Below are 24,108 nucleotides of genomic sequence, written 5' to 3' on the forward strand. Positions count from 1 at the left end.
AACATTGCTCGAAAACGCACAGCGAAACCGATCAAAGCAAAAATTTCAAAACTCAGTTGAAAATTTTTGTCCCACACGCCTTACTCCCGAGATTTGACTTTTTCCGACTATCATTTGTTTTCTTCGATGTCTTATGTACTTGCTGAGCAGCACTTCGCTAGTTATGAAAAAGTGGAAAACGTGGGTTAGTGGAAAGGTGGAGAGCTTTCGAGGGCAACTACTTTGAAATATCTTGAACCTATTACCACAAAGAAAAGACATCTAAGCTAGTACAAGTTGTACTATACGCAGCAGCATTATTGTTTCTCCATGCTATCAGAAATATGATCAGCAATGTGTGATTAAATTTTCAGTAGTGTGTGATAACTATAAATAGCTCAAAAATTGGTTTTCTAACACTTTTAGAAACAATGAGAAAAACTCATCACGCTTGCTTGCCTTTTTCGCACCCGGAAGACCCCAACTAACTAAAAGTTCGGATAAAAGGAACTGATTTGGCTTAAGCAGCTTTCAAAGTTTTTCAATAGCATTCTAAGCAGCCCATTTTTTAAGTAATTATCCACACTTGAAAAATTGCGCGACGAACGAACCTCTAAGCTACTTCTAGAATACATTGTTCAGCTTCTATGCAGCGAGAAAGTTTACGCGGAACTTGTTATGTAGTTTCAAGTTCTCGAAAGTTCCGCGTATACTTTTAAGCAGCAAGAAAGTGGATATTTTAAGTAATTGTGGAACTTCTGGTTGTTTGGGACGGTTTCGAGGTAGCCAGTCCCGATCCCGAACTTTGGTCGAAAATTGATCTTTACTTCTTGTGCGTTTCACCACCAGCAGCAACAACAGATGTTCGGTAATCGCATTCAGCTTTTGAATACTGGATTCGGAAACAGAGTTAGACTTTGGAACTGAAGTCAGATACTGATTCAAATGAATTCTGAACCTTATTTCAGGTTTGCAATTTTGTTCCAGTTTTCAGTTGCAGAATTTAAAACTAAAGCTCTCTCTCTACATGCTGTAACTAAATTCGGAACTTGGAACTCTGGAACTAGGTTTGTAACTGAGCTCAGTTCCTTAATACAGATTCGGAATTCAAGTTCAGAATTCAATCCTAGAACTACATTCGCACCTGGATTCTGAAAATAAGTTCAGTTTAGAATTCTCGAACTAAATTCATTAACTGAGCCCTCGATCTGTATTCCGAATCTGAAATTGAATTCGGTTCTTGAATTTAGTTCCATTTCCTGAATCCTGGTCTAGAACTTAGATTCTATAGTAGTTGAAAAAACTATGATAAAAAAAAGTAATTGTTTGCTTCCCTTAGAAGATTACAATCGGTTTTGAACGCTACACCCACAGACTAACAGACAGGACACTCAAATTGGATTTTTTAATCATTTCAACGGCCTTTTCGAATATTTCTTTAGTTTGGACTGTACTCGTACTCGTACATGTCATGATGGTCACGTTACCTTATCAAAAACCTCCAGTTTGTCATCTAGACTGTGTTTATTTTTTTTTTCTTTTACCAACAGAGTTGCCATTCATACAGAATTATCTGTAATGTGTTGATTTGTATACGTCCATGCGGAGAAAGACGAAATAGTAATATTTTTGATTCGTATGTACCACAAACCAATAATCGGTTTGATGTACCTGAGAAGTCATTTCTCTGAACAACGTTGAGCAAAATAAATTGTTGCCTTCAAACAATGCTAAAAAAGTTAAATATATTAACAACGTAGTCCCATAATTTATTGCTATATGATTCATTTTTAAATGTTATACAAAGCCTGATGAAATCAGGCATCCCTGCAAGCAGCTGATTTGTGTTGACAAACGAGGGGAACTAACTTTTACATTCGCCCTTATTCTGAATAACGTCGTATCGTTTTTTCGCTCGTATTTCATTCGTATTCCCAATAACGCTAGCAAAATCAAAGGTAGCTATGATTCGATCGAACCACATTCGATCGAAAAATCAATACGTCGTTATTCAGAATAAGGGCGAATACCAAAGCAAAGTCTTGGCATTACATTCCTTTGGTGGAATTTGGCCTTTCTGTTTCAACAGACTTCGCAGCCGATTCTTTGTGTACAGAATCATTGCATGGCTAGTACTATGGATCCTACTGACACTGAGAATCCTTCCAGGTCGGGGCTCGAACATACGACAACTGGCTTGTAAGACCAGCGTCCTATGCATTGAACCGCCAACCCGGGACATTACATTACCAACATTACAACTTTTACCAAAAACTTTTACATAACATAAGGGGTTATGGTTACCGATAGTAAATAGTTCGCGCAATTCAACATAGGTGGAGCAAGTGCCCCCCGAAAATGTAGTTTTAGAAGACTTTACTCATAGTTTCATGCCTGATAGTCTGTGACAGTAATGTGCAAGCAATAGAGAAACGGATGAAAACTTTACGAAATTTATTTGAAAATTTTCAAATTGCGGTTTTTTCGGCTAAAGTTTGACGTTACCTTTTCAGATTTTTTGTGAAATTTTGCTTCAAATACTATTTTTTGGTTCTAATAACATCCCCGTGGAAAGGAACTGTAACCGTTTATACATTTATACAAATTACCAATTACGGCTCGGCAAGCAAGTTTTTTTTTCGAAGATTATTCATTTGTGATAAATTTAATTGCGAAAACTTGAGCGTTTCCGGTTTTTCGAAATTCTGTCTAGTTTTTGAATAATTGATCAAAAACGCGAAGCGCCCAGTCCGCTACATATTACCTTAAACATTTACATTTTACTAGAACACGACGGCATGTAGCAAAACTTATGTTGATACGTTATATACAACAAGAGATATTCACGATTAAAAATTTATCACTCTCTCAGAGGGTAAATTTTCAAAGGCGTTCCATAGTCAAAATTTCATAACATGAAACTGTAACGAAATTACCCCAGATGTGATAACTTTTGCTCTGTTAGAGTATTTTCTCTAATTCGTTCACGAAACGTATGGAAGAAAGTGTAAGATTGCTGTGAATACCCTGTTTATTACGTTGTTAAAACGTTGTTAAAATAGTGAAAAATTGGTTCCAATAGGCTTTGTTGCACGTTTGCTAGCTTCAGTCTATGATAATCCATGAACGGAAACACATCGAGTGCGCATTACTTCATTTACGTCAAGACAATTGAACTACATCCGGCATTATTCAACTGGTGCTTCAGTCAGTGACAAATGTTACGCTCCGTTCCTCAAGCCTCGACTTTCAATAAATGAATTGTGACAAATACGAATACAAAGTCTTTGCCTCGTCTCTAAGAAGCAATAACGCATAGCAGTAGTTCGGAAATTGTTCAATACTGCTGTTTTAGCGAAGCAAAATGCTCCAAATTTCATGTTACTTCTGAAGTTAATCTATCAAACAGAGATAACAGATCTCACTATAACTAATGGTTCTCGTATATGAAATGACTAATGGATTTGAGATGAATAAGGTTACCGATACCCAACTTCTATCTCTTCTAATGGTTGATCGTTAGTCCTGAGCTGAACCGGTGGCCTTTATTACCATTCTTGCATGCACTTATTCTTACATTTCATTCACACATCATCTCACTTATCAGGTCCCAAACGAAACATCCTCACAATACAAACTGGATGAACATCGTTTGACAGCTATCAGTGGTTTGCTCATTGGTTAAGTCATTATTATTTCGTTCTATTCTACAATATTCTATCTCATTCCACAGTAATCCATTGTACACAAACCTCCAATAAACGTCAAATATGGACTCGATTTACCGTTCATTTGTTGTCATCGTGTGAAACCTTTGTGGGATACGTTCACTCCACTTAATTTCCACTTCACACTGGTAATAAGGGCCGTTAGTATGAAAAAAAAAACCGCAGTTAAGCCCTACCGGCCTCTCCAACCCCGGATGTTGGAGCGTAATGCAATCAACATCTTATTCATTTAAATCGTTCCATATCTTATTCATTTAATTCAATTATGAAGCTAAACGCATATCTTTATCAAATTGTAACGCTAATTGATTGTATGTGATGATGTTTGCAATACCGTCAAACCATTTAACCAATGGGAGGGAAACTGTGAAATTATTGCTAAAGCTTCAATCTCTCATGAAACATATTAGAGGAAAGTTGCTGCTATTAAAAAGCATAACGATCTTCAATACTATAAACATCCCGTCTCTGATTGGTGGTCATCAAATCACGTGTTGGAGCATCTTGTATACCACTATAAATTCTATTCTGAGAACGCTGGATTTTATTTTATTTATACCCGGTTTTAAGAAAATCGATGTAGAAGGTTGCCGCTCGTTGCACGCTGTTTTACCATTTATATCCCCTACCTATAGTACTACAACATGGGAACAGCGATTCATTATCATTTTCTACAGTATACGATTGTATCTCTCAACTAGAGTTGCTGCACTTCTGATAGTTGTTTGAATATTCCATCAGTTCTGAGCCGAAACTGCATAATTGTTTTCCTCGAATAATTTTTTGAGTAAAATTTTATTCATCCTAATTCTGGAAAAGTATGGCTTAACTATCGATCTTATTTAGTCCAGGGCATCTCCCATCACTTGACCTGAGAGCGTTGATGATTTTTTTGGTGTTCCAGCATAAAGCGTCTTGTGATGAATCCCGCACTGCAGTGCGAACATTTGTAAGGTTTCTCGCCTAAGGTTGAATTATTACAGAATCAACTACTCATTACATGAATCAAATCAGATCACCTACCCGTGTGGGACAGCTCATGTCTCATGCGGTTCGAGAAATCCGCAAATGATTTATCACAGTACCTAGAAAACAATGTCAAACGAGTGGTTTAAAAATCCTCCTAACGAAATAGATCTTTCACACTCACCTGCAAGAGTAAGGCCGTTCTCCAGTGTGCGTTCGCAAATGGTACAGCATTTTGGCTTTCACGCGAAACCGTTTCTCACACATTTCGCATTTGAACGGCAGTTGGCCAGGTTCGTGAATGATCATGTGCGACTGCATCGCTCGCTTACGCTTGAAAGACACACCACAAACAGAGCACATAAACGGTTTCTCGTTGCTATGCTTCACGTGATGTCGCTTGAGACCTAAAATTACCCAATTTTTTAAACAGTTTCTCACAGTCAAAAACACCAGACATCGAACTAACTTTGCTTGTCGCCGAATGCTTTGGAGCAAATTTCACACTGAAATGGTTTCTCTTTGGTGTGGCTTCGTTCGTGTATCGTCAATGAGGACAGACTGGGAAATTTGGCACCACACAGTGTGCAAACATTTTTCGATGGCATGTACTTAAATCTTAGATGCCGTTGCAAACACTCGCCATCCTTGAACCGTTTGAAGCAAACCGAACACTCGACCGGTTTTCCTTCGTTGTACGCCAAGGTAGCTTCCACTTTGTTCGCCTTGTGGACGGAGTGAGCATGAGCCTGCAGTTGTTCGTCGGTTTCGAAAAACTCCACACATCCCAAGGCGCAACATAGTCTGCCATATTTCTCCATCAGTTCCTCAAGGGTTGGTGGGGTTTTCTCCGTTTTTGACGAACGTTTTTTCAAATGACTTCGAGCATGCTTTCGCCTTCGGTGGTGATCGGAAATCTTAACACCACACTTTTTACACTGATAAATTTTGCACAGATTTTCCATTCTTCGGTTATGCGCTCTGACCGCAGTTTCCGATGAATATTTGCGGTTGCATAGCGTGCATTGAAATTTTTTATTCGAATTGGTAAGACCATCAGTATGAATTTTATTCACATGCGATTCCAAAGCTGCGTTATTTTCAAATTGCTCCAAACACGAGCAGCATAAGGATTTTCCTCTATCAATATGAATTATCTGATAAGTTTCGCTTTCCAACTCATCCATATTATCATCGTTACTAATCGTGTCTTCCGCTTCGATTTCGTTTGAACTAATTTCCTGTTCAACCTCCGAGTCGCTATTGTCAGCCGACATCGATTTAGCATCATCATCCAAGTCATCGGCTGAAGCATTCAGAGCAACTTTTTCAAATATTGGCTCACAAGCATTCTCATTTTCTGCTTCCTGTTCACTTTGGAATAGTTTTCGCAGTGCTTGATCCGAGGTTCTAGCTTTTCTGATAAAACGAACGAAATTCTCTAGCTGTGTTAAACATGCTGTGCAAATGTTTTCCGGAAGACCGTCATTTTCTGTGATCTATGAAAAAAAATTGCTATTATTTTCAAATATCAGATTATGAATATAGCTGCTTGGCCCCATGCTCCCCCCGAGTTTGTTTACCATTACAGAAGTGCAGTCTTGTATGATTCGAGCGATAAGCACATCTTCAAACTGAGCGAACACAGACACTAAACTCGCACTGTTTGCCATGCAGATTCGGCAGATATCGGAGCGCAATGGTTTCGGTTCGAGTCGCGAGGCCATTATCCTTGCAGAATATGTAGTTATAAATGTTCACTACGGTTCAAAACTGGTGGAGAAAACTACGAGGAAGATGCCGATTGTGTTGATGCATTTTTGTTATTTCGACAGTTCACTTGACAGCAATGAAGCATGTTTACTCAACATCACGTAGGTAGGCCTGTTCAGTCCCAAATACAATCTTATGTCGTTTCGCTTGATGCCAAACCTAACCCCGTTTCCACTCTAACTGCTGTCAAACCGTTTGTTTGAACCCAGTTTTTTTTAAATAACTTTATTGGAATATGAGTTGAAATTAAATTATTAAGATTTAAATTGAATGTTCAGTCACAAGTGGTGACTTTTCAGCCCTATTATATATATGATTTGATTATTACCATGAGGACATCATTTGCTCCCACAATTCTGAGATTTTTGTGTAGGGAAAATTCTAAACCTACTTGTATTATGTAATGGGGAAAAGGAACTTATATACTAACTTACTAACTAATACAGAGAGCGAATCGATTCAGTTGAAGATTGCATCGATTTTTGTCGGAATTTGCTCATAATATTATGTGACATTACATCTAATGGTTCTATATTTGTGAGTCTGTGTAACTCATTTGTACTAAACCAGGGAGGACGCATTAAAATCATTTTAAGAATTTTATTCTAAATCCTTTGAAGTGTTTTCTTCCTGGTGGAACAACAACTTGACCACAGAAAACAGATATACAGGCTCACATATGAGCTGTGTGTAAAATTTGCTCTTCAGTGTGGCGAACACTGGCAGATGTCGGCGCGATCGCCAATATGTGTTCTAGGGGTAAGATTTCAATCACGCCAATTTGTTTTTGTGTAGCTTAATATCACATGTCAAATCGTCGTGATTGTTCTGCTATTGAATTTAATGTTATTAGATTTTGCTGTTTTCTGTGACATGGTAATCAAAAGGCATGGGAAGGAAATGTGAATTTTATACTTGTGGAAATCGCGAGAGCAGCTGTAACCGCAGTGACGATATTTCGTTTTATAAATTTTCTAAAAACAATAAACTGTAAGTAACTTATTATTGTAGAGTTGAATTGCATTTGAAAAAAATAAAAATCTATTTCTTAGGTGTTCCTTGTGGGTAAAGGCATGTTGCTCTTCCGAAGCAACTCATATTTTTGAAACGAACGGAGTAGAAGCTTTTCGAATGAAAAAAATCTGCTCTAACCATTTTGCACCAACTGCATTCAAAAATATTGATAGGAAAAATAAAGGGTAAGTACTTCAATGTTAATTCCAGTTTATATTTTAATAGAATAATATAAATTATAGATTGACGCTTGGTGCGGTACCGTTAATCTGTAAGGGATTTGTAAACAGAAGTAAAGATACTACACCAAAGATGATTTTCGAAAACAAGGATCGAAACCCTGAAGTAAAATTTCGGGTTCAGAAGTACCACAGAAAATGAGAAACTAAATAATGATCAGATTCTCGCAGACTCTTTATTGCCAATAGTGTGCCATAGCGATAATTGTGATATATTATTAAAAAATGAAGATATCAATCTCAAAGCTGAAAAGTCAATAAAGTTTTTTTCATTTGTTTATTTTCATGACATTATTGTTAAAGAAGAAATTCAGGATGATGAACAAATTGCCACAGAGTTACCTTCGTTACAGAAAACCATAATTAAGAACGAGCTTCCGGAAATATTAACCAGTAAAACAGACGATCTGGAGGCTTCTTGTTATACTATATATGACCAAGTTCAACAAGTTGCCAATGATAACACGCTGAAAAAAAAAAAAAAAAAAAAAAAAAAAAAATATATATATATATATATATATATATATATATATATATATATATATATATATATATATATATATATATATATATATATATATATATATATAATCCTTAAGTTTAAGCTTAAGTCCGTTCGTCGTCAGCTTTTTGTATCTATGCAAACCAGTAATCGTCGATTAAAAGTAATCAATCGAAGCAAACGTATTTCAAATAAGCTATTAAGTAAGATAAAAAAAATCAGGAGACAAAAATCTGATAGAGAAATTCTAGGGGAATTGGCTGATTCAGAATAAGGGTGTCTGCTTGCCTATTATTGAGAGATTTTACGAAAGGTTCAATTCTAGTACTCGTTCTCCGCCATTCAGCACACACTTAAGGTTCTTAAGGTTGATATCGGGAGAAACAAGTAATTGGTAATTGTGTTGCTAATATAGCTCATCATGATAATTCTTCTTGTCATATGAATGTTACACTTTTTGTCCAATGTACAGTTATTTGCATTCGTAATGGCTTTCGTGTTTGATGGAAGTGATTCTACTGATGAATAAGATAACGGGAACTGGCTGTGAATTGTGATGAAATCCTTCGACATAGAATATTATCATTCAAAATAAGAGTACCGTACACTTTAGTCGACTTGCAAACGATAGGCATGACCAAACACTGCGAATTGATAAAAAATGTATTGATTGGAGATTCCCGTTATTGTGTCTTACCTTATAATTAATATTTACCATATGTACTGTATTTACCGGCAGAAGTTCAAGGGGACGTTAACCAATGTCGAGGACTGCAGTAGTAGTAGTAGTAGAGGTTCAGTCAATGATGCGTTTAAGAGAAACATGATCATTCATAAACATCATATGCAGTCGGATCACCATTGGTAAAAAAAAGTTTCGGTTTATTGATTTTTATGCAATGTAATCATTTTCCATTCGAGAAGCAAAGAGCTGGAATACTAACGATTTCTGCCAACTGCGGTGAATTTGTGATTCAGTGCATATTATTTGCTTTGTAATAATCGTTAGTTTTGTAGATCGTCCAGCTCAGCACCATCCTAGGAAACCGGACACATATGATCATATGTTTAAATCTCTAGTAGAATGAAGAGGTCGATAGTAAACTCACACATCGCGCAAATTCTCTTTAATCTGGAATTTTATATCGCATCTCCGTTGTTAATGACTCTGCCGGAAAAATGTTCAAATCATATTCGATCAATATTACTTGGTTCTCGAATGCTAATTATTCACATTTTATAATCGATCTCATCAATCAAACTAGCTTTATCTGCCTGTAGTACTCTGATCTCTCTTCAATTGTCGAATAAATCTTTCGCCTTTTACTATCTGCCTGTAAAAATCAATCTAACATCATTAAATCATAAATTGAAATCATCTCCTAAGCATCTACTTCTACTGTCCCAGAGAGTATGGACGCACTTTGATTTCGCTGTAAATAATTCACAAGATAATATTAGACTACAAGAACAGAATATTATTCTCAACATTTGCTATTTAGCCGTTGTAGACTAGCTGGTGCACCTTCTTGCGAACGCTCCTTATTAAATTCCGTACAGACATCTTGGCGACAAGTTTTGACACTTTTTCCCAATCTTTTTCAAACTGTTGAATGGTTTCGGCTGCCGAGACATGTTTCGCTAAGATGTGCCATCGTTAATGCCCAAAATTTCTCAATTGGTCGAAGTTGAGGGCAATCTGGTGGATTCATGTCTTTTGGAACGAAAGTGACATTTTTGGTAGTATACCATTCTACCGTTGATTTGGAGTAGTGGCAAGAAGCAAGATCTGGCCAGAAGACAACAGAATCCTTGTGGCTTCGAATCATGGGTAGAAGTCGTTTTTATAAACATTCCTTAATGTATATTTCGCTGTTCATTGAAGCAGTGGTGGTTTCGAAATCTTACCGCAGCTACAAATTGCTTGCCAGACCATAGCTTTCTTACTAAATTTTTCTACTTCAATCGATGTCTCGGACTGGTTTAACACTTGCCCTTCTCGCACCGTATAATATTGTGGTCCCGGCAAGGATTTGTAATCGAGTTTCACGTAGGTTTCGTCGTCCATGAAGGAGTGGTATTTATACTAGGAGAAGAACGATTCATATCCAATATTTTGGATAAGAAAAGAGCAGAAACATTTAAAGGTAGTGCTAGATAATATTGTATTGCAAATTTTACTTTGTTTAGGTTATTTTTATACAAAGTATAAATAATAAACCGGGTCCGTTTTACGACATCTTGACCCGCGTAAAACAAATGAGTAAAAAAAGTTACGCTGACTTTTAGTGACATCCGTCGTACATCATGCGATACTTTGTTATATGACACCTCAACATTTGAACCAATGCATTGAACAGAGTTAACAGTATTCACTTTAATTAATGGTTCAATTATATAACATGATGGTTGGAGCTAAGAACCGGTCTAAAACTATTGTTTTAGACCATTGTGTTCAAACTTGCAACAAAATTGTCTAATTGAAAACTTTAACTGGTGCCACATCCCACAGTGATGCCTCTCCATACAAAAGATGGCAAAAACCATAAATGCGTCGATAAACGTCAACTGGATAATTTTTTAATAATTTGAGGTCTCTAAATATATTTCCATCTTGATAATGTATGAAAAAATATTCGACCCACCTAAAAGTGACATGATGACGACTTTTTTATTAAATTAACTTGTGTATTTATATTTATTTCGTGATTGATTAGGAGCTTTCACTAATGTTTCAAATAATGATTAAACCTGTGTGGAAAATGTAAAATGAGAAAAAAAACTTTTTCCATATATCTTGAAAGCATCAATTTTCTCCAGAAGGGCTTTTCTTAATATTTTTATTTTCTGATAGGTTGTAACATACAACGGATGTAGTTTATTGCACTATGATTAAGGATGGGAGAGTAACAATCAAAAAAGTGTTTTTTTTCTGTTTTTAACAAAAATATAAAGTTTTGGAAAATGCTCTGCATTTAGCATTTTTTAAGTTTTTCGACTTTATGAAAGAACGCAAACACAAGTACAAAATAAAATTTGGTTCAATATTACCGCTTTACTAATAATAGTGGATTTTTATTATGTTAAAGTATCTTATTAAACTATGTAAAATGAAAAATGACGAAAAAAATAACGCTGAGCAAACATGCATAAAGTGGTTTTCGTGGTTCAAATTCGGGAATTTTTTATATGGACAGAAAAAGTGCATGTGGTGGGATCAACTGGGCGCTATTTATTAAGAGCTACTCAAATTAGGTGACACCATCACTGGTTCCATATACATATTACACTTGCTGCGTTTGGACAGAGCATTGCATGAAAAACGAACGCAATATGAAGATCTTCATGGCATAATATTTTTGCTTCATGACAATGCAAGACTCCATGTTTCGAAAGTTGTAAAAGTTTTTTTTTGTAATCGCTGCAATGAAAAGTTCTGCCTCAGCCGCCAATTTTTATCAGACATTGTTCCAATGCATGGCGCATAACCTGTCAGGTCAGTTTCAAAATCTACGACACCACCAAAAATTGGATCGATTCATTTGTCGAATCTGAGGAAAAGAAATTTTTCAAACGTGGTATCCGAGTCTTACCAGAAAGATGACAGAAAGTGGTACATATCGATGGATTATACTTTGAAAAACGGCACTGCAATGACACTTTAACTAAAAATCATGAAACTTAGCGGAAAAAACGCTACTAGTTTATTCCAACGCCTGATATACACTGAAATGAAAATCTTACTTATATTCATCAGATTTGTCATACGAATCGTATTAAGAGTATTATTTATAGAGGTTATATGAAAACTTGTAATCTTTATTTAAAGTGTACGTTAAATCTAAATAGACGTTACCATAATGAAAGTTATAAGAATATTCCATATAATGTATATGGAAATCCGATGAAACCTAACTCGTTACATAATTTATATTCATTGGATGAATCGTACGCAGATGGTATTTCACAAAAGACATATGACAACTTGTGATCTTTAATGGAACTCTACATAAAATCTAAATGATGTTCAATAAATCTTATACCTTCATAATCTTTATGATAATGATAAACATACCATATACAAGTTATGCGAAAAATCGATAAAACTTAAGCCAATATAATTTTAATGTTCATTACATTCTTCTATTAATCGCATGCTGGTTATGTTTAATAAAAGTAATGTGAAAATTTATAATTTTCATTGGAAGCGTACATCAAATCTGCAACAAAGAAGAAAACGAGACAGCTGAAGAAAATAACAAGAAATAATATTTTAACTTAGACATACAATAGAGTTTGTTTTTACACAAGAATAGTTGTGAATCGTACTGCTTGAAGCTGAAGAAAGAGTTGTGTCCTCAGTTTTTAGGAAGTTCTGTTATTTGAAATCGCTGACAAGACAACTCATTCAACTTCGTTCAAGGATATGCCCCTGAAGTTTCATTACTCTGTCTGTCTAGTATGAGGATTTAAATTTTTCATTTATAGTTTCTGGATCCCACGTCTCCTCCGCAAATATCAGGAGGTGCTGCCTTACGGAGTAGTTTCCGATTATCAGCTTTTCGGAGTGCATCTGATTTGTCTGGTAACAGTAAATATCCGATGAAATCAGCCAGTCCCAAAGAAGTAAGTGTAGTTGAAATATTAAAATAATATGTTATTATGAAACTCTTTATATACGAAAAATATAACAATAAGTTTTTGATAAGACAATTATTTTTATTGTTGTTTTTGATTCCCTTAAGCACCATAAACGCAGTATTTTTTCTTCAATTTGAATCTTATATGTATCACTTATTCAATCAAATAGCAATCATTTGATCTATATATAACTGCTACATAGAACTGGGATGACCTCCACGAAAAGTTATATATAAATTTTATAAAACCAGTCATATGATATAGATAAACCTATCTATATTAATTCGAAGCGAATATAATATGCGCTTCATAAATTGTTTCAATGTATGTTGGGTGGATATCTAGTAATGGTTATAGGGCGGGCCAATAAATTTCACTCGTTATATGAAAATCTTGTAAAAATAACGTTACGAAGAGTTTTATGTTTCATAAGATTATCTTATATATTTGACATGATGTTGAATACACTTTGTAGCTATCATTGGAAATGCTAATAGTGAAAAATCATTAGAATATCATATAATGTGAAAATGAAAATTTAGCTCAGTGTACTGATATTTACTCGCACCGACTTCATTTACAAAAGTATAGCACTTGTCTTTGTGATTTTTACTGTCGACCCCGCAAACAATTGAAAATAACTTTTAAAGTGCAGAGATGTGCAGGATCGCATAGTGGTTTTTGAAAAGAAGAGAAAAAAAAGCTATAAAATCAAATACTATTGAACAGTGGCAGCCCTTTCTTACCTATATAGAACTCTAATCGCAACACATCATCTTTGTGCCATATATTTTGTATGGAAAGATGAAAAGAAAGTTTAAAATGCCCTATCTTTGAGAGGATATGGAGAGATTATTTCTTATTCAACAACTTTTATACTTTAAACTGTAATCCTTCACTTATCTGAGAATTCAAAAAAATTAATACAGTGCAGGAAAAAAATAAATTTAACAGATCGGCTGAAAAGTTCGTATTGTTTCTATGAGAGGGCGCCACTAGAATTAAATCCATACCATTTTCAGTTAGTACCAACCTTCAAAAGATACGTGTATAAATTTGACAGCTGTCTGATTATTAGTTTGTGAGATATTGCATTTTGAGTGAAGCTACTTTTGTTATTGTGAAAAAAATGGAAAAGCAGGAATTTCGTGTGTTGATGAAACACTACTTTTTGATGAAAAAAAGTGCCGCCGATACCAAAAAATGGCTTGATGAGTGCTATCCAGACTCTGCACCGGGTGAAGCAACAATTCGTAAGTGGTTTGCAAAATTTCGTACTGGTCATATGAGCACCGAAGACGATGAACGCAGTGGACGTCCAAAAGAGGCTGTTACCGATGAAAACGTGAAATAAATCCACAAAATGATTTTCAATGACCGTAAAGTGAAGTTGATCGAGATAGCTGACACCCTAAAGATATCAAAGGAACGTGTTGGACATATTATTCACGAATATTTGGATATGAGAAAGCTTTGTGCAAAATGGGTGCCGCGTGAGCTCACAATCGATCAAAAACAACAACGAATTGATGATTCTGAGCAGTGTTTGGAGCTGTTATATCTAAATAAAGCCGATTTTTTTCGTCGATATATAACAATGGACGAAACATGGCTCCATCACTTCACTCCGGAGTCCAATCGACAGTCAGCTGAGTGTACTGCACGCGATGAACCGAACCCAAAGCGTGAAAAGACTCAACAATCGGCCGGTAAGGTTATGGCGTCTGTATTTTGGGATTCGCATGGTATAATTTTCATCGACTACCTTGAAAAGGGAAAAACCATCAACAGTGACTATTATATAGCGTTATTAGAGCGTTTGAAGGACGAAATTTCAAAAAAACGGCCTCATTTGAAGAAGAAAAAAGTTTTGTTTCATCAAGACAATGCACCGTGTCACAAGTCGATGAAAACCATGCTGAAATTGAACGAATTTGGCTTCGAATTGCTCCCTCATCCACCGTATTCTCCAGATTTGGCCCCCAGTGACTTTTTCCTGTTCTCAGACCTCAAGAGAATGCTCGCTGGTAAAAAATTTAGAAGTAATGAGGAGGTAATCGCTGAAACTGAGGCCTATTTTGAGGCAAAGGACAAATCGTACTACAAAAATGGTATCGAAAAGTTGGAAGATCGCTATAATCGCTGTATCGCCTCTGATGGCAAATATGTTGAATAATAACAACGAATTTTGGCAAAAAAATGTGTGTTTCTATTAAACGATACGAACTTTTCAGCCGAACTGTTATTTTTTGGATTTCTGCCACTTTGGCATCATTGTGCATCCGTGCGAAAAAAAATTGTTTTACCTTCGATTAAATTAGTTCTAGCTTTAGATTTAATTCATGAACTTATATAAATAATTCAATTCATAAAATATTACATAACACAACATTTGAACTTTTTTTCATTTGCATCTTTCAGTCCAATCACCGTCTCTGCCGACACCGTCTCTTGCGCACACCAACACCAACTACAAACCGTACAGCGCAAACAGCAAACACTTCACCATCATCGAGCGACGCAATCAACGGGAGCGCGTCCGAGTGCGTGCAGTGAACGATGCCTTCGCTAGGCTCCGCCAGATGGTGCCAGCGACACGATCTTCGTCCAAGCGCATTTCGAAAGTGAAAACCCTCAAACGGGCGGTCGAGTACATTGCCGATCTAACCCGGCGGCTGGCCACGTTCGAAAGCATGCTCATCGATGCTCACAGCGGCGGGATCAAATCTCGATCCCCAACCCGTAGATGGAAGACGCTGCCGGTTAATTACGAACCGTTCCAGCTCCAGTAATTGCGGTTTAAAATACTGGTAAATTATAGATGTTTAGGGCACAGCAGACGGCACAGAATAAGGGGGGCGGGTAATCCTGGAGGTGGATCAGAAAAAGTTTCTCTAATCTGTACGTTTCTCCTGTTCTGCCTGCCTCCCTTTTAATTTTAAGATCAAATTTGTTCTAGTCATTTTTTTTTGTTTCTTTCATCGTCTTTCTGTTCTATACGTTTCCATCTAAGCAGCTTCATCTTATTATGCTTATTATTCATAATAAATTGCTTTTCTATTTCGTAAAAGTTGATTAACCTGGGTTTTATTCCTGCTTTTTTTTTGTTTTGACTTTCTTTCCTCGTTTGCCCGGTTCGGTTGTTTTTGTGTACGGTCCGTCCGACCATAATCTCACGTTCTATGGCTAGGAGAAGAAGGAGGCAAATATATGACGGTTCGTTGATTGGAACGAATGACCTCGACTCGGTCTAGCTTCTGGTCGATCGCCGTTGGATCAGTGCCCTTGGGTGGCGCGACCCGTTGCGACCATCACCTTTCTACCGATCGAATCAGCCGCTGGCGCTGGAGCCACTCTTCCTTTATTGCTCTCACTCTCGGCACTCGGATCTTCGCGCATTCCGGAACGGTGGCATCAATTTAGACTACGGGCAATTAATTGAGTTTAGCTCGGTCCGAACCAAACCAAAAAAAAAACGAGATTAAAATCCCATTCTTGGTACGATTAGATCCAGCGTGAGGTCATTTCTGGCACCTGAACTTTCTACTGAATGTGTGCCAACGGGACTTTTTTTGTAGCGTGTAATTGCGGATTGAAAAGCTTCTCTCGAAATCGCCTCACAGCAGGCCTTTGTTTTGTATGTAACCATTGGGGACAGGTTACACAGACAAATCAAACAAAAATCAATGATTGATAAAATTTTGTACAAGGAGATGAGATAGCTAATACCATTTGTATTCTAAAATAAAAATTTAAAACATGTTCAGTTAATATGCGCTTTAATTCCAGAAAAGAAAATCTGGAAAGATTCAATAATCTGAATCATATACATTTTAATACAAGTAAAAACAATTCCAAAACAAAATATTGATTGATATTTCAGAAAAACTTCACATTTCACCGAAACTTATGGTAATAATTCGTTGACGTCAGTAATGAACAAAAATAACGAAATCAGCTACTGAGTTTACCGATGTTCCAGCAAGGTGCCAGTTTTTTGCCGAACATCGAAAACGCGATTGTCACATGTCAGTTTTGCATAGCAGAAATAATTGTTCGTTTATGATAAAATTATTTTTTAAACATTGCACAATGTTTAGAAGATCGCTACTCAGCATCTTCCTATCATTGAGTGAGTACAATAATAATCATAAATATCCTTACTTATACACGTTTTTCTTGCACTTGTGGTATACGAAATAGTTCAAAATAATCAGAAACTATTAGTAATTCTGGACGTCGAAAAAAAAAACATATCCATGGCTCATTCACGATAAATATTCTGCTTTTTTCTGCAACGAGTAAATCTTCTTCGGAGCAAAGAAAGGCGGACGAGTAATGTCACAGACATAACTGGAGAACGTGAATACAGTATTTTTGTTGAGCCCACAAATTGAATCTGGTTATCCAAAATTCAATGAAAATGATTTTTCAATATCGTGATACCCTCCATGTTGCAAAGGATGTTAAAATTTTGTACGAGATTCACCACAAAGATTTTATTTACTCGATTTCATATTTTGATTTAATTATTACAAAGCTTAATAAGGAAATCAACAATTACAGGTATTATATTTTTTTGTTCTAGATTTACCCAGCTAGAGGACTGTCCGATTCACGTCTTTGAATTCCAATAAAAAAAAATTACAAGCGATTTAGAACTTACTTCGAAACTTTGTCATTACAATCGACTAAGGCAGCTACTTAAGTGAAAAGCTTTTTAAATATCAAATAAAACCTTTCAATTTCGTTTTTCCAATATTCATTTTATGCCAAATTTTTTTGCATGTAGATGCCTCTAACTCGGCCATCCAAAATAAGCAATTACATTCTGGTTATGCCAAAAATACTGATTGAAAATTTGAGCGAAACTATTTCGAACTATTTACTCTTTTGTAAGCTATAGGCGTTACGAAGCGTTACATGCGTTACTTTTTTGTGAATCATAAGCGTTACGAAGAGTTACATGCGTTCCTCTTTTTTGTGAATCATAGGCGTTACGAAGTGTTACATTCGTTACTTTTTTGTGAATCATAAGCGTTACGAAGTGTTACATGCGTTACTTTTTTGTGAGTTATAAGCGTTACGAAGCGTTACTTTTTGTGAATAATAGGCGCTACGAAGTGTTGCATGTGCTACTTTTTAGTAAGTTTCAGGCGTCACAAAGCGTTACATGCACTACTTTGTTGTGAATCATAAGCGTTACGAAGTGTTACATGCGTTACTTTTTTGTGAGTTATAGGCGTTACGAAGCGTTACTTTTTGTGAATCATAGGCGTCACAAAGCGTTACATGCATTACTTTTTTGTGAATCATAGGCGTTACGAAGTGTTACATTCGTTACTTTTTTGTGAGTTATAAGCGTTACGAAGCGTTACTTTTTGTGAATAATAGGCACTACGTAGTGTTACATGTGCTACTTTTTAGTAAGTTTTAGGCGTCACAAAGCGTTACATGCATTCCTTTTTTGTGAATCATAAGCGTTACGAAGTGTTACATGTGCTGCTTTTTAGTAAGTAATAGGCGTCACAAAGCCTTACATGCATTACTTTTTTGTGAATCATAAGCGTTACGAAGTGTTACATGCGTTACTTTTTTGTGAGTTATAGGCATTACGAAGCGTTACTTTTTGTGAATCATAGGCATCACAAAGCGTTACATGCATTACTTTTTTTGTGAATAATAAGCGTTACGAAGTGTTACATGTGCTTCTTTTTAGTAAGTTATAGGCGTCACAAAGCGTTACATGCATTACTTTTTAGTGAGTCATAAGCGTTACGAAGCGTTACATGCGTTACTTTTTGTGAATAATGGGCGCTACGATGTGTTACATGTGCTACTTTTTAGTAAGTAATAGGCGTCACAAAGCCTTACATGCATTACTTTTTTGTGAATCATAAGCGTTACGAAGTGTTACATGCGTTACTTTTTTGTGAGTTATAGGCATTACGAAGCGTTACTTTTTGTGAATCATAGGCATCACAAAGCGTTACATGCATTACTTTTTTTGTGAATAATAAGCGTTACGAAGTGTTACATGTGCTTCTTTTTAGTAAGTTATAGGCGTCACAAAGCGTTACATGCATTACTTTTTAGTGAGTCATAAGCGTTACGAAGCGTTACATGCGTTACTTTTTGTGAATAATGGGCGCTACGATGTGTTACATGTGCTACTTTTTAGTAAGTTATAGGCGTCACAAAGCGTTACATGCATTACTTTTTTTGTGAATAATAAGCGTTACGAAGTGTTACATGTGCTTCTTTTTAGTAAGTTATAGGCGTCACAAAGCGTTACATGCATTACTTTTTTGTGAATCATAAGCGTTACGAAGTGTTACATGCGTTACTTTTTTGTGAATAATAGGCGCTACGATGTGTTACATGTGCTACTTTTTAGTAAGTTATAGGCGTCACAAAGCGTTACATGCATTACTTTTTTTGTGAATAATAAGCGTTACGAAGTGTTACATGCGTTACTTTTTTGTGAGTTATAGGCGTTACGAAGCGTTACTTTTTGTGAATCATAGGCGTCACAAAGCGTTACATGCATTCCTTTTTTGTGAATCATAAGCGTTACGAAGTGTTACATGTGCTGCTTTTTAGTAAGTTATAGGCGTCACAAAGCGTTACATGCATCACTTTTTAGTGAGTCAAGCGTTACGAAGCGTTACATGCGTTACTTTTTTGTGAATCATAAGCGTTACGAAGTGTTACATGCGTTACTTTTTTGTGAGTTATAGGCGTTACGAAGCGTTACTTTTTGTGAATCATAGGCATCACAAAGCGTTACATGCATTACTTTTTTTGTGAATAATAAGCGTTACGAAGTGTTACATGTGCTTCTTTTTAGTAAGTTATAGGCGTCACAAAGCGTTACATGCATCACTTTTTAGTGAGTCATAAGCGTTACGAAGCGTTACATGCGTTACTTTTTTGTGAATCATAAGCGCTACAAAGTGTTACATGAGTTACTTTTTTGTAAGTTATAGGCGTTACGAAAAGTTATATGCTTTACATTTTTGTGAATCGTAGGCATTACGAAGCGTTACATGTGTTACTCTTTTTAAAGTTATAGGCGTTAAAAAGCGTTACATGCATTACTTTTTTTGTAAATTATGGGCGTTACGGGAGTTAAATGCGTTATTTTTTTGTGAATCATATGTGTTACGAAGTGTTACATGCGTTACTCTTTTGTGAATCATAGGCGTTACGAAGTGTTACATGCGTTACTTTTTAGTAGATCAGAGGCGTTACAAAGCGTTACATGCATTACTTTTTTGTGAGTTTTGACGATAAGAAGCATTACAAGCGTCACTTGTTTGTAAGATTCAAGCGTTACATGCGTTACTTTTTATAAGTTTTGGGCGGCACGAAGCGTTACATGCGTTACTTTTATGTGAACTATAGGCGTTATGAAGTGTTACATGCGTTACTTTTTATGAGTTATAGAAATTAAAAAGCGTTACAAGCGTTACTTGTTTGCAGATTAGAAGCGTTACGATGCGTTACTTTTTAGTAATTTTTAGGCGTTACGAAGTGTTACTTTTTGTTAGTTGCAGGCGTTACGAAACGAGGCGTATGTTACTCCTATAAGTTTTTGGCGTTACGAAGCGTTATGCTTTAGTTTTTTGTGACTTGGAGGCGTTACGGTCGTTACACTTTTGTGAATTGCAGACCTTGACCCCTCCCGAAATCGGAAACAGAAACGAAAAAAGAATTTGAGAAATTTTATGGGGCTGTAGATCTTATAGATTACTCTTTGAGATAGAGATTTTGAGAGTTACGTGATGGTCAAAACTACACTGCCAATTTAGCTCTCAGCGGCAGGTCCTACGAAGTCGAAACCACATAAATTGGAGGATGAAACCGAGATAAAATAAATGACAATAATATTAATAATAATAGCAGTGTTCAGAAAATTATGATCAGAAAAAGTTTATTTCACTATCACTCGTGAAAAAAATCAGTTCAAGAGATTTTCTAAAAAAAAACTCGGCGACGGAAAAAATCACTTCCGATATTTTCATTCATTAAACAAGCATCCACAAAACTCTGAACCTCGAAGTTCACCGGTGATTTTAAGTGTCAGCGAAACAAGATGACGAATTTTTACCCAAAGAAATATCACTAAAGAGATAATCGATAGGGAGAAAAGTCTCCGATAATATTTTAATGCAGAATTTCCACTACGCTTCAGTTCAACACTTTGAGGACTACCTCAAATCTGAACAAAGTCAGTATCATCGTGCAATAATGAAGCGATTGAAGACCGAAATCGCTGTGATATGGACTTTCATTAAGCACATGAGTATCGCTACCATGGTTAAAATCAACGGTTTAGGTTTCAATTACTTGGGCATCACCCTCGTTCACCTGATTTGGTTTCCTCGTACTATTTTTTTTTTATTTGAAAGATATTTTATTTAGGCCTATTTGCTTTACGTGGCCGATTTAGCTGAGTTTTTAGATAAAATTTATTTTGTATTGGATCTCGTTGTCACCCTTTTTCTAGGGGGAGAGGAGCTTCCATTTTCCTCCTGCGAGGATTGAGGGGCAGTTTGTTCGTGGTTCGTGTCGTCATCCATTGTCGTGGTATTGTTGTTGATTTCGTTGCTAGTTGCTGTAGATGCGCCTGGTTGTACATTGTTTGCAGTTGCTGGTTGGTTGGATGGTAAGCTGTTAACTGCAGCTGGTGTACTTTGTTCTATAGGGGTTGTTGTTGGTGACTGTCACAGGTGTACTGGGGTTGCTTGGGGTTGATGTGAAGGAAGCGCCGTTGTCCTTTGGTATAGTTGTCTCCTTGTCCGGTTTATCACATGGCTTACCGTAGTGAACAGCTTTCTGGCAATATTGACATGTGGCCATCTGATTGTCATAGGTAGCAAGTGATTTGCACGGTATTCTTGTATCCTAACCGAATGTCACATAAGAGGGTATAGGCCTCCTCAAGCGCATGCGTAACAAACGTACGTCATTTAGAATACCGGGGAAAAAATTCTTCCACTTTTCTTTTTCGATAGAGAGAATCTCTCCGTATTGGGACATAGTTTTGCGAATATAAGAATCGGTAACGCTTGAGGGAAGATCATGCACACGCACTTCTATAGCACTATCTTCCATATATACTGGAAAGTTGTACTTAATGTTCTCGTGCTCCGCATAGTGCACATTGTTATTGTCTTTTGCGAATTGAATTGCATCCAACTCTTTATAAAACTGGATGTAAACAACATTATTAGTCTTATTGCATTGAAGTAAAAGCACACGTTTAATGTAAAGATGCATTTGCTCCTTAAGCAAACCTTCAAGTTCTCGTATCGAAGGTCGAATTTTGCACTGCCTGAAGTCAACAATAATTGTATTCTTTCGTACCGGCGGTAGCTTTTGTTCGTTTTGTTCACTCATTTTCGAGGTCTATTGTTCACTACACAATACTGTACTTGGTTTCTTCTGTCCCCAACGTAAGCGGTTTTGTTTTATCGACTGACTTGGATGAGATGTAAACCCGAACCGATCCTCGTACTATTATCTGTGCTAAAATTTTATTTTTTATCTCTGAAAAATTTGTGTAAGTTCCGTTTTGGAATTTCTGACCACTACTTTCGGAACCTGAATTCGAAACCAATAGCCAAAGTACATTTTCTATCCGAGCACAGCACACGAGCTGCACTGTATCTGCTGTGAGTGTTTATGAAGTTCATGTGCTGTGCTTTTCAAACCAGATTCATGAGCGTGTGCTTGCATCAGCAGAGAACCGCATCGACAGAGCTCCTGGCTCGTTCAAATACGAAACACTCGAGCTAGCACACACTCGTGTGCAGTGTTGCTACTAGATCGAGCGAGAGTTGCATGCTTCGTAGAACTAGCTCGCGAGTCGACTCATGTGCTGGCTTATGTACTGGCTCGTGAGCTGGATTTGGGGCTGACTCGGGAGCTGAATCGCGAGCTGGCTCATGTGATGACTTAAGTGTCCGCTCTTGTCACTAGAGGGACTACACAAATCAATATTATTGTCAATCTAAATGATTAGTGGCTCTCACATGAGGCGATATTATTGTCAACACTCAACCACTCGACAATGCTATTCATAATGAATAATCAAGTTCATTCGAATGGGACGTTTTGACGAAGGATTGACTGTACTGAATATTGACTGTACTATTGCCTGGTGTGAGGGCTATTATTGTCAATGCCGCTTCAATATATCAATCAATTGGCATAGAGAATTCTTTGCTAAATCTCATTCCTTGTAATATCAAAGTTTTATTGACAGGTGTTGATGGATTGGTTAACAATTGAGAAATCTTCCATATACCATATTCCGGATAATCAAAAAGTACAAGCAAGCTTCCGCTTGATAGTGATAGGAAACGTGAGACAGCAGATTTGGCCAGGAAGTTTTTTTCAAACCTTCTGAAGCGTCGACCAAAGATTTTAATTCGGGATGCGATTTTATAGTTGGATTGGGTGTTGGTTTGGTACCTAAAGAAGAACAATTCTTCGAACACGCCGAAACATTGCTCAATCGAAAATTTTTTAAACCCCCTGAAAAAGAGAAAGTCTTTGGTTATTTGACATAATATAGTGGATCTACGAATCAACCACAGTAGCTACTCACTCTTCCTTCTAGTCGATTTTATTGACTACCGATCCGGTTCAGGTTAAAATTCCGTTCGCTGTTTTATAAATATTTAGCAATCACTACAATTAAGCTAGCAAGTATTTTCCGTTGTTCGCCGTCGTGCGTTGCTCTCTCTCTCTCCCTATCTTTCTCTCACTAATTGCATAAGTAAATATACATTTTTGGACAGAAAGTAAACATAATAAATTGTGTGCTAAAATATTGCTTCCCAGTCGTAGTTAGTATAAAAAGAAAACATTGCCAAATGAGTCATCCGTTTTCGAAGCACTGCCGTCTCGGTAATCAGCAAGCTGCTGCGTGCCGGGTTTGATGATCCAAATGAATCCAAGTAGCCGAGCAGTCAAGCTATGCTACTTGGCTACTTAGATTGCTGCATCCATCCATCCTTCTTTGCCCGCACCGCCAACCGATAGCTGTTTCGATGCGTACCAAAAACCAAAAGATGAACGCCAGCCAGCCAACCATCAACGATCGAGGCGTGCCATGACGGTTGGAATGCCGGTCAGGAAACACGTGTTGCACATAAACAGTTCATATTTGCGCTCGAATAACCGTACAAGGAAGACGAAATGGTTCGGCCAACGAGAATAAATACAATCCGAAAAGAACTACCTACCTATCTAC

The 24,108-nt window shown here is 36.8% G+C and overlaps 1 protein-coding gene across 1 annotated transcript; it reads right to left on the reverse strand.

Moving 5' to 3' along the window:
- Positions 1-4,250: 4,250 nt before the first annotated feature.
- On the reverse strand, positions 4,251-6,500 carry LOC131431780 (zinc finger protein OZF-like). Its single transcript, XM_058597659.1, has 5 exons — positions 6,257-6,500; positions 5,143-6,172; positions 4,858-5,080; positions 4,731-4,792; positions 4,251-4,670 (listed from the first exon to the last, which is right to left on the reverse strand). The coding sequence occupies exons 1-5, from the start codon at positions 6,398-6,400 to the stop codon at positions 4,570-4,572; spliced, it is 1,560 nt and encodes a 519-aa protein (XP_058453642.1). The 5' UTR covers positions 6,401-6,500; the 3' UTR covers positions 4,251-4,569.
- Between the last annotated feature and the right edge of the window lie 17,608 nt (positions 6,501-24,108).

The sequence above is a fragment of the Malaya genurostris genome, chromosome 2 (genome assembly GCF_030247185.1).
Source record: "Malaya genurostris strain Urasoe2022 chromosome 2, Malgen_1.1, whole genome shotgun sequence".
NCBI classification, from domain to species: Eukaryota; Metazoa; Arthropoda; class Insecta; order Diptera; family Culicidae; genus Malaya; species Malaya genurostris.

Excerpts from the sequence above, each read along its gene's own strand:
- LOC131431780 (XM_058597659.1), bottom strand. The coding sequence starts at position 6,400 with ATGGCCTCGCGACTCGAACCGAAACCATTGCGCTCCGATATCTGCCGA. Across the intron at positions 5,081-5,142 it reads AGCATTCGGCGACAAGCAAA|GTCTCAAGCGACATCACGTG; the intron begins GTTAGTTCGATG and ends GGGTAATTTTAG. Across the intron at positions 4,793-4,857 it reads GAACGGCCTTACTCTTGCAG|GTACTGTGATAAATCATTTG; the intron begins GTGAGTGTGAAA and ends ATTGTTTTCTAG.